Source organism: Pteropus vampyrus, unplaced genomic scaffold, assembly GCF_000151845.1.
Source record: "Pteropus vampyrus isolate Shadow unplaced genomic scaffold, Pvam_2.0 Scaffold177, whole genome shotgun sequence".
Lineage (NCBI taxonomy): Eukaryota > Metazoa > Chordata > Mammalia > Chiroptera > Pteropodidae > Pteropus > Pteropus vampyrus.
This window is the reverse complement of record NW_011888958.1, coordinates 2,945,639-2,957,204: the sequence shown is the minus strand read 5'-3', so window position 1 is coordinate 2,957,204 and position 11,566 is coordinate 2,945,639. Positions and strand designations below refer to the sequence as shown.

General features: G+C 46.3%; 1 protein-coding gene across 2 annotated transcripts in view; it reads left to right on the top strand.

Annotated features, from left to right (window-relative positions):
* RGS6 (regulator of G protein signaling 6) overlaps positions 1-11,566 on the top strand; it is a 457,947-nt gene that overhangs the window by 431,889 nt on the left and 14,492 nt on the right. For both annotated transcript variants that reach the window (XM_011370921.2, XM_011370922.2), the window contains exons 14-15: positions 616-741; positions 8,322-8,508. In XM_011370921.2, coding sequence (XP_011369223.1) covers positions 616-741; positions 8,322-8,508 — 313 coding nt within the window. The remainder of the gene's footprint in view (positions 1-615; positions 742-8,321; positions 8,509-11,566) is intronic.

Below are 11,566 nucleotides of genomic sequence, written 5' to 3'. Positions count from 1 at the left end.
CGCCTGGAACAATGCCTCGAACATCATAAACACTGTGCAAGTGGTTGTTAAATCGACAAATGAATGCAACATTCTGCTTCTAAACAACCAAATACGTTTTATCCTGGAAGAGCCGATTCATTTCTTTCCAGTTGTAAGTCACTTGGATCTAAATAGGACTCTGTTTCTCCCTCATAGATTGAAGGAGATGTGGAGGTGGGAACAACGTCTCTACTGAAAAGTTGTATTAAAGCATCCTCAGTTATGAAAAAAAAGAAAGAAAAAAGAAAAGTGAAAAATGATGTGGTTAAGAGTTAGGCCTTTAACTGACAGGAATATCCAGGGAAGCCAAATCTATGGGGTTGTCGTATTTCCTATAGAAAGGGGGTCACTTAGCACACATCCTGGCGACCCTCACTTACATGCCTTTCTTAAAGAGACGTTTTACTGTTGGCTGATGTCGACGTACAGAAGTGTGCATTTAGAGTTTATACAGGTTTTATAGAATCTGTCATTTAAATTTGCAACATTTTCCTTTAGTGTGTGGCAGCAAAATAGATTTGAGTTGCTGGAAAGAATATGCCACAGGTTTTTGCCTGGTATTGATCATTTTTTTAAACCTTTGTCACCCCAAAGCAAAGAGCCCAGCCAGCAACGAGTAAAGAGATGGGGCTTCTCTTTTGACGAGATGTTGAAGGACCAGGTGGGGCGGGACCAGTTCCTACGATTCCTGGAGTCTGAATTCAGTTCAGAAAACCTCAGGTAAATCTCTCAAATGTTTGAGCTGTGTGCAGAATGTGTATGAAGAAATTTGCATAATCAGTCTCTCTTTCTACCTCCCTTTTTTGGTAAAATATTATGGTTCAAATTCAAATTCCAGCTAATATGGCAAAGGTTGAAATGAAGAAGAACAAACTTTATGTGCAGCTTTGCTAACACCATCCACTAACTAAAACCATACAGCCATGGCGCTTCAGTGAGAGACAGCTCAGAGACCCTCTCCTTCAGAACTTCCCAAATCTGGTTCCTAAATACTTGACAGGCCAATCAGAAGAAAAGAGGTTCGTGGCCTCATTTCAAATTTTCAAAAAAGCAAGAGTAAATATCATCCAATAACTGCAGACATAACTATAAAAGCTAATTAAAAAATGCTTTTGTCTTTGGGGGCATTCTGTAACTTCTAGAGGTGATTACTCTGGTCACCTGATGCCAGTACAACATCTGATTGTTTCTATTGGTCTGTGACTGATCAAGATGAGGGAAAATGTACTCGTTAATAGTCACTGTTCAGGAGAAGGAAAAAAAACCTTTCAGGATGTGAAGTTCATTGAGAGAGGAAGGGAAATGAGTTCAGGAAAAGGGAAAGGGCCCATGGCCATTTAAAAAAAGGAATAAAATTGTAGTTTATTTAGGGTTTTATTGTATTAGATGTAGAAGCAGGTTCTATTTTATTCTATATTTCTATAGGAAATATAACTTTTCTAAGACCGTTTAGTGATCTTAGCCAACTGGTGACTTCTCAGCAGGTAAGGTGGAAATCTCAGTGTTTTCTTGGCAGGTTTTCTTTTACATGCAGGTAAGTTCCCATCATCCAATGGCATTTTTTTTTTTTCAGAGTGGCTTTATTAATTTTTTTAAAAAAATTTTAAGTTTAACAAGAGTATATTCTGTGGACAAAGGACTTCCCACTCTGGTGCTAATGTGAGAAGTCTATGTTACTTATTTGGAGTTAGAGACCTCATCAGTCCCATCCATCAGTCAAGTGTTATTTATTACACATCTCTGCCATATCAAGCCCCACGAGAGTCTGCTGAGGAATGACAGAAAGTCAAGACGCACGACCGTCGCCTGCAACAACCTTGTAGGTCCTTGAGGAAAAAAACACAAGAAACTATTAAATCATTAATAGAAACGAGTATAAACTCTAAGAACCATTTTGGAAGTGTTTTAAGGGGGTGTGGGGGTGGGAATGAATGTAAGCCAGAGTAGACGAATCAAAAGCTGGACTTTGAAGAATACGCAGAATACTGATAGACGAATAAGAGGAAAAGAAAGTATTTTGAGCTGGAAGACTCTGTTTGCAAAGGCATGGCAGTGGGGCTCTCCCACATTGTGAAGCCCCAGGAAGATGAGTAAATGCCAATGAACTGTATGTATCGATGCCTTTCCAGGCAGCCATATGCCTATGCGAACCAGATAAGGTTGACTCTGATTTCAGGTTATAGCACACGAGTTCTTTCCTTATGCTGAGGCGTTATGCTAAATGCTTCTCAGAGCTTCGTGTTAATTCCTAATGGGGTATTTGTACCATAAGCCTTGACTTTCAAGCTCTTCATTAGGGCAGTATTTAGACCAGTCTCGCAGGCCGTGCCTGGATGTGGGTCCTGCTTTGAAAGCCATACTCTCTGCAGCCACCATGAGGCATCTCTGTGTGGCTAGTTCATCCCTAGATCCCACCTCCAGCTTGGTCCCCATGAGCCACCCCTGGGAGTCCTTCTCATTTCTCCATCTCATCCCTGTCCCCCATGGGTCCCCATGATGGAGTGGTCAAGAGGCCACCTTCACCTAACTAGTTCTCAGTACATGAGGGCCCTTATGGCCCTTTGTTACCTGCACTGTTACAGAAACTTTGAAGAATGATCACAGGGTCCTGGTCATTATGAGGAAAAAACATCTGCTGGCTTAGCACTGCTCTGCCCAGCTTGAGTGTAGCCACAGTCACGTAACGGTTCAGACTAGTTTCATAAAATATGCGTTACATTTCAGGCCTGGAGCGTGTGGAGGAGTGTCCCTGGCAGGTGTTCAGCGCCTCATCCTGCCATTACCTCTTGTGCCTCTGCCAGCAACTTCCTCCTGTGCCAGGAGGGCTGCATTCAGTCTTGGGTGAAAGAGTGTGTGTGAGCATGTGTGCGTGTGCTGGTGACTAATCTACACATGAATGCATAAATGCAGACTTAAAGAGGGTCCCCTCTGATCCGTGACGGGAGAGAGGAAAAGGAAAATAGAACAGACGGAGATAAAAAGTATCGCCCAGGAGCTTCTAAAATCCTCTCCGGATCTCCAAATTCCACATTTATGATATTCAGTGTAATTGCATATTTGGGGGTGAAGCTCAGTTTTAAATCACACAACTTCAGGACTCTTCGGTCACTCGTAACCAGGTATTTTCTCCCCTTTTCCTTTGTATTCATTCCTTCGGCCACAGATATTGGTTTAGCACCTAGCATGACCCTGAACTCAGAGTGGAAAACGTTTTACCCCATGTCTAGGCACAGCCCAGCAGGTGCAGCTCCACGTGCCACAGATATTGGCTTAGAACCTAGCATGACCCTGAACTCAGAGTGGAAAACGTTTTACCCCATGTCTAGGCACAGCCCAGCAGGTGCAATTCCACTGTGGTCCTGGGGCTGGGCAACGTGGCACAGCTCGAGGGTCCCGCCCATCTGTCATGTTGGCCACGCTGGGGTTGGCCCTTCTTCCCAGGATCACTCAAGGGCCTAGGCGACTGGCATTGGAGCCTAGGAGGAAGAGCAGGAGACTGACCAGAACTCAGCTGGGCCTCTGCACGTGTCTTCCTGTGCTCCCTGGCTTCTCCCCAGTGTAAGGGGTACTAAGATCATAACATGTTTGCACAGTAATTGGAGCGCCAGTTAAGTAGCCAAGTGGTTGAATTTATACCAAGGCTTCAGAATGCAGAACAGATGAGCTCAAAAGAGACATAGGTATTGTTGCTGTCACAGCAAAGAGTCACCCCGGACCCAAGATGTCTATGATAATACAATACAACTCGCAGTCTCCTTTGATCTTTTGTTTTTGGTGGGATAAGCCTGTGAGATGAGGAAGGGGCATCATCTCCAGGGCCTGGAGGTGGCAGGGCCAGGGCATTTTGCTGCAGACAGCCACAGCATGTGACAGCACACTCTCTGCAGCACTCTGAGCTGGGCCCCTAGAGATAGCTGTGTGCTTGGGGCCTTTAGAATATATGTGGCTTGTCCTCCACAAGGTGGGGGCCTCCCAGTTCTGAAGCAGGGACTTACAGTGAGTTATCTGACTGTGTCCTAAGATGATGACAGGAGCCCTTTGCCACCTTTACCCCCTCTCAATCTCCCCTGCACAAATCTTTGTCCTCCCTGGCTTGACACCCTCTGCCCATGGCAAGGCATGAGTTGAAAATCAAAACCCGCAGCAAAGAGCGTCCCCCGTACATTTTTTATGAGCTGCACCGTCTCCAGAGAGAATGGGGTTGTTCTTCTAACCTGCAGATTGATTATCCTGGTTCTGCACAGTGTCAGCTGAGGGGAGAAGCAATTAAAGAGAGCACAGGGGAGTTGCCAGGTTTGCCTCCAGAGCCCCCATCTCTGACGGTTGCCCCAAGTTCTAGAAAGACCTCAAAAGGTTCACCAGACCCGGTGGGATTCACCACTAACCAAACACATGATTCATCGAGACAGAAGTGACTCACACAATGTTGTGACAATCCGTGGCATTTCAGCCACTGCTGGGTGAACGTGACTCCGCTTCCGTGGTGCGGTGCTGGTGCGGTGCTGGCGGCGTTGCTAATGTTGGCGCCAGAGGGTTTCAGCCCAACCGGAGCCTAAGTCAAGTCGGAGTCCGTGTTCCTGAGTCTCTGTTGACCAGCAGAGGGCACAGAAACCCTTCCTTCCGTGTGGAGTTTGCTTTTCTCTGCAAAGCGACTAAAAGCTGGATTTTTCTAACCCATGAAAATTCTAGTTGATCAAAAGCTGTGTAAACTAGGAACGAAGGGGCTGCCCACACCTCCTGGCAAAATGGAGAATGACCTGCTGCTGTGTGGTTTCTCTTGGTCCAGCCAGCCATGAGGGGAAAAGCCCATTTTCTGTCAGTATCCGGTCCTGAGCGAGCCAGGAGGCCACCTGGAGCAGCCGCAGCCCGTCCACAGTTCCATCCGCTGCTGCTCAGCCGGCCTCATGGTATCTGAGCCCAGGCTGCCTCCCCGTAAAGCCCAATGTCCAGCCTGCATTCCTAAGCCGTGGACATAGATCGCATGGGACACACGGGCCGCCTCCCTGCGCTCTGATGACTCGGGCCAGCAGGACAGGTGGGCTTCCTGATACCAGTGAGTCCTCACAGCCTGCCAGTCATGACAGCCTTTCTGCGGCAAGCCACAGAAGCTTAGTGCAGGATGGGTGGATTTGATGCCTGCTGCTGACATCCTTCTCCCTGCTGGCGTCCTCGAGGAGGAGTGTACCTGCTAGCTTTTGATAAAGACAGAAGCTGCACAAGCCTCGCCTGGGCCTTCCAGCCATAGTAAATGTGGGGAGAGGATGGCTCTTTCGGGGAGAGCGGGGCTGAGTGGCGGGGCTCAGAGCTCCGGCTCAGGCCTGTGGGCTTGCAGATGGCACACAAAACCAAAGCCTGTTCTGAATTTCAAATTGACACAAAGGTTCTTCAAAGCCGGCGATGGTAAACACAGATGGGATGTCAGGATGCTGTTGTGACAGCATTTTTGCTGTCACCTGAGAGGGATAAGGCAGGTCATCTCCAAGGCAGACAGAAGGCCGAGAGGGTCTCCCTGCATGCGGGGAGAGGAATGTCACCCTTCCTCCCTCCTTCCTCTCTTTCTCCTCCTCCAGGCCCTCCTCCTCCAGTATGCTCATTGTCTCTTCCTGTACCTTTTTTTTAACTCTTATTTTTATGTGACAAAGGGAATCCTTTAATGTTTAATGCAAAAGTTTATTAAATTTGATTCTGAAATTTCCATTTACATTAGCTCCAGAACTTCTCTATACCCAGCTGGGTGATCTGCATTAACGTGACCTCTAAATCATTCTACAAAAGGGACCCTGGGGCCTCAGGAACCAGGGGAGCCTGCACAGCTCAGAAGCTGCTGGTCCTCAGGGCCTTCCCAATGAGGCTCAATGGCTCTTCCTCAGAGCAGACTAGAACAAGGGACAACAGATAGCAAGCAGAAGGGAGAACCTGTCTGAGGGAACAGGAAGTCGCCCAGGTGTCATCCATTTGTGTGAGAGGTCGCAGGGTCTGGTAGGCTTGGTAGGCTAGCCCTGAGAAATGAGGCAGTTCCCGAGGGAGGGCCATTCTCCCGTCTTCCCAGCATGTGGCTGCAGGAGACTCGCTTAGTCTGGTAGATTGCCCATTCTCACTCCTTCCAGTCCTTTGAAAAGCCCACACCAGCTTCTTCTTTAGAGCTGGTTTCCTAAATTCTACCTGCCTGTCAAACACTGTCCTCCAGGTGAAGAAAGCCTGTACTGTCACCTTTACACATTCAGCTACCTCCTTCATTTCATGGCAGACCCAGAAGGTGGGACAGGGAGAACTTAGGAACCTAGGGCGCAGGCCTGGGGGGCGGAGGAGACCCACTCACTCCCCAGCTGTGTTTCCAGGGCCCACCTGCACAACTGAGCAGGTGTACAGCTCCATCAATCTCCACCCCTCTGGACTCTGGTTAGAGAGCCATTCCAGTTTCCTCTCCTGGGGCAGCCAGAGGACATGAGCTCCAAACACCTGCAACAGAAAGAAAGAGAGCTGGTGTTGAAGGTCAGACGACGACAGATGACAGTGGCAAGAGCCCCAGGCAGCTTTTGCCCAGGCCACCCGAGAAGAAAGAGATAAACTTCAAGGGCTCATACCGTCCGGATATGGAACTTGTGACCAGCACGCTGACCCCTCCACAGCTCCACAGCTCCACAGGACCTGAAAGCATTTTCAGACTCACACCAGGTGGGGAGTTCTTTAGATCCGTGTCACATATCCCTCCACTCACTTCGTACCCACCTTACAGATGAGGAAAGAGACGCCCCAAAAGGTACAACAATTCCAAGACGGTGGCACGGCCAGGAGGAGGACAGAACTGTGCTTCCTGATTTTTCGGTTAGGTGAAGTCATTCAGTCTGCTTCCCTGCCTCTCACTCGTGCTCTTCGGGGTCACCAAGGCAACCGTGATGGTTTATTTAAGGCGATTATTAGAATCCCAAATGGCACATCAGGAGAAAAGTAATAGTTCCGGGCGCAGACGCACACGCACACGCCAGGCTTCTCTCCTTGCGGAAAGGGAGCTGCATTACCGCAGTTCGCCACTGAGCGGTGCCTTTGGGCCACACACTTGGCTCCAAAGGCATTTCTACGAACAGCAACAGAAAAACATTCTTAACCTTTTAAAAAACAACAAGTACATCTTACTTTGGGTGAAATTCGATGGCAGATTGAATGCACTTTCCACCATGTTGTTTTTTTCAGCTTCTCCTGCCCTTTTGTTGACTCGACTATACGTGGGGTTCCCATGGCTGTGGGAATCACTTAGCCAGGAGCCTGTCCTGTCTCATGGATGAGGAAACTGGCCTGTCTTGTTCACAGGGCACAAAGTGTGCCACCCATACCTGGCCTTGCAGAAAGCCCTCCCCAGGGCTGCCTTGGAAACCATCCTCGGGACCTAGGGAGCTATTGACCAAGCTTTGGCTCTGGTTGCTGCCGCTCTCAGCAGAAAAGTGCTGACACCCAGCTTTCCCAATGGCCCTGCCATGCTGACACTGAGGGATTCGTGAGAGGCAAACATGGAAGTGAGCAGGAGGTTTTTCTTTCCAGTGCTCCCTGGGGAATCTTACGGCAGAGGTTCCCCATGCATGCCCCTTTAGCTTTGTTTCAGTTCACAGTCATTTATTGAGCACCTACTATGTGCTAGCATCATGCTAGGCACTAATGTTGCAAATCAACCAGTTTTCCGATCTGTAATATGAATAGCCAGGTCCTTCCAGCTCAAATATTCTTTATGATTCCAAGATTCTATCTGCTTCTGTGATGCCTCTGATCCCAATTTTGATGCCTCTAACTGATCCTAATCAGATATGACAAAGAAACTCCCCTTGGCCTGTGTCATGACATCTATGAAGAACAGTGGTTCTCAACCAAGGGTGATTTTACCTCCCAGGGGACATTTGGTAATGTCTGGGAACATTTTTGGTTGTCACAACTTGGGGAGAGGTGGCCACTGGTATCTGGTGGGTAGAGGCCACGGTTGCTGCTAAACATCCTGCAATGTACAAGGCAGGGCCCACAACGAAGAAGTATCCAGCCCAAAATGTGATTGAGAAACCTCGATGTGGCGAGAGACAGAGCTCTTCTTGGTAACCAGAAGCACAACGACCTTCGAATGAACACTTCTTTTCAGTTCTCCACAATGGTGTTTTCATCAGTCCCCACGATCTTTGTTGCCCGGTAGTGGCAGCAGGGGACGTTGGGGGATGCAGCAGAATGAGTTTCATGGGATGTCAGTTCTAGGACCACATCCAGCAGAGACCAGATGCTAACTAAGCCCCGTGAAACTGACTCTCTTTCTACTTCCACTTCAGGTTCTGGTTGGCTGTCCAAGATCTCAAGAAACAACCCCTACAGGATGTGGCCAAGCGGGTGGAAGAAATCTGGCAAGAGTTTCTGGCTCCGGGGGCCCCAAGTGCAATCAATTTGGACTCTCATAGCTACGAGATAACCAGTCAAAATGTCAAAGATGGAGGGAGATACACATTCGAAGATGCCCAGGTTTGCTCACCTACTCGAATGGTTCTGTTGAAAGGTGTTCACTTGTCCACTCCACCACTCCACCCTACAACACGAGTCCAAGGTATTGTGTATAGTTAGAATTTCAGGTTTTATTATGCATACGGCCAACTATGGAAACCATTCCAAGTAGGTGTGCAATGAAATTCCAGGAGGATTGTTTTCCTAGTTACATTTTTACATAGAAATAGAAATTTACAGTTATATGTTTTATCTTCTCCAGGAAAATCTCAATGTTTTACTACATCTGAAGTTCCGTAATAAGTTAGTAGTAGAATCTGGAAACCATAAGACAACATCAGCTGAGTGGGTTTAGTGAGCTGATAGGGCCATAGGTCAAGCCCACATTGAACCGTGAAGCCCACACTTATAACCAGCACCCTGCACTGCATCCTCAGTGATTTCCAAATACATTAGTCCACTGGGATCTTGGAACATATCCCCTGTAGACGCCTGAAACCACAGATAGTAACAAGCTCTATATATGCTGTATTTTTTCCTATATATACATACCTACGATGAAGTTCAATTTATAAATTGGACACAGTAAGAGATTAACAACAATAACCATTAATAAAATAGAACAATTATGAAAAATTATCGCAATATACTATAATGAAAGTTATGTGAATATGTGCCCACATGCTCGCTCGCTCGCTCTCTTTCTCCGGTAATTTTTATAATTTTCAGTCAAATCTATTCCTGAATCTGTTCCACCATCTCTTACAATAAATGGCTTGGTGTCACTCATTTCAGGGAATCCCTTATTGATGTCTTCCTATAGGCTCAACACGTTGCCATCAGTTGGAACACGTTTTCTCTTCATGTCTTTCACCCACAAATTTAACGTCTTTTCCATCTTAACTAAGCACTTATTGCACACCGTGGCTGTAACTTTTGCAGCTTGAGGTGCGACAGCAAAACTAGCACAAATTTCTTCTTCCTTCTTCACAATTCCACGATAGAAGATTCATTCTTACCGTAGCTCTTAGCAATCTCAGCATAACAACTTTTTTTCTTGCCTTTTAAGTTGAGAACTTTCACTTTTTCCCTTAAAGAAAGCACTTTCTGGCTCCTCTTTGGCATAAACAAATTGCCAGCATCACTACTCTTGCACTTCGGAGCCATTATTAAGTAGCATATGGGTCACTTGAACACAAGCGCTGCGATACCACGACAATCAAAGTGATAACTGAGACGCCTACTAAGTGAATAATGGGCAGGGAGTGTCTATAGCGGGATACGCTGGACAAAGGGATAATTCACGTCCCGCGTGGTTTGGAGTGAGATGGAGCAAGATTTCATCACACTGCTCAGAACTGTGCATAATTAAACACCCATGAATTGTTTATTTCTGGAATTTCCCATTTAATATTTTGGACTATGGTTGACCAAGGGTAACCAAAACTGCAGAAAATGAAACCTCAGGTAAGGGGGGACTGCTATAGTGTCTGTAGGAGGGCAAACTATTCCATTTCTTTATAGGACCCCACAGGGGAGAGAAATGAAGAGAACCGAGCAAAACCGTAAGTCCTGTCACCAAGTGTAGGATGGTGGGAGGAAAAAGAAGTTAGGGAACAGGAAGTAAGACACTGACTTGATGCTTATCTTTAGAAATGGCACCTCTTATCTCTCAAGATAAAGTTTGCAGTTTAGGGGCTTAGTGGCTTCTGTTTCTTTCACCGGCCTCACCAGCATCTGTGCCCTAACCGTGTCGTACAGGGTTAGGCGTCCCTTCCGCGCGCTTCCTTAATCCCTAGAGCTCACTTCTTTGAGGCACTTCGTCCATTGGTGAAATTGCCTGTTTCCTTGTCATTCTCCCCCACTAGCCTGCAATCTTTTTGAGAGTAGGGGCCTTTGTCATTCTTTATAGTATTTTATCACATAGCACAGGGCCTGGAATATAGAGGTGCTCCCCAAATAGTAACTGCGTACAGCTGTCCCTCGCTTTATCTGTGGTTTCACTTTCCATGGTTTCAGTTACTCACGGTCAATCATGGACCAAAATATCAAATGGGAAAATCCCAGAAATAAAACATAAGTTTTCAGTTGTGCTCTGTTCTGAGTAGCATGATGAAGTCGCAAGCCTTCCTGCTCTGTCTCATTCAGGACGTGAATCCTCCCTTTGTCCAGCAAAGATGTTCCAGGTCCTGCTCCAGACCTAGAATCAGCCATTTTTCCAAGAATTCCTGGTTTTTCTTAGAGAAAAATGATTTTTAGAGACCATTTTCTGTGCGCTCAGGGATGCTCATTATTTCTGGGCTGGTCATCAGTTCTAGGCCTTCTCAGTGGCCAGAGCTAGCAAATAGGTGGTTGTTGTTTGTGATAAAAATCCATCATGAGTTCATACTGATACTTTCTATTCAAATTGAAAACTGCAAGGGATTTTATTTAATCTTTTCTTTCTTATACTTGTGCCTCCTTTCCCTATGCCAAGAGTCCTGCTTCTTAAGGACGCCATGGACGATAGCGTCAGTACTTGACATAATTGCTCTTTAGCTTTATCCTGCTTTACCAAAGAGCAGTCTCCAAATGACAATGCCAACACTAGAAGCAACAATATGATTATCGCCTGGTTCCTTAATTCCTGCAGAGTATTCCATTGTGTGGAAACCCCATAGTTTAGTCAACCAAATCCTCTCTTCTTGACATTTATGCTATTTCTAATTCAACAAAAATTCGATGGGAAATCTTTGGAAATCAGCAGGTCGTGCCTTGACAAATTTCTGAATATACAGCCTTCACTAGTACAGTGCTCTGCCATTTTTCAGGTACTTCTAAATACATTATATCTCATCCTTGAGGTAGACCAGATATGAGGACCCCCCTAAGCATCTCTAAGTTTCTCATTATCTATTAGGATTGGTCTCCTATGAATTCAAACAAAACATTCTTCCTAAACCAGTTTCTGTTTTTAACCTGTTCCCTTTTCCTCCCTCAGTGTGTTTCTACCATAAATAAACAAAATGCTTCTAACTAGTAGAATGACCTAAGACAAGTTATTAAACTGCCTGAGCCTTCCTTTCTCATCTGTGGAGCA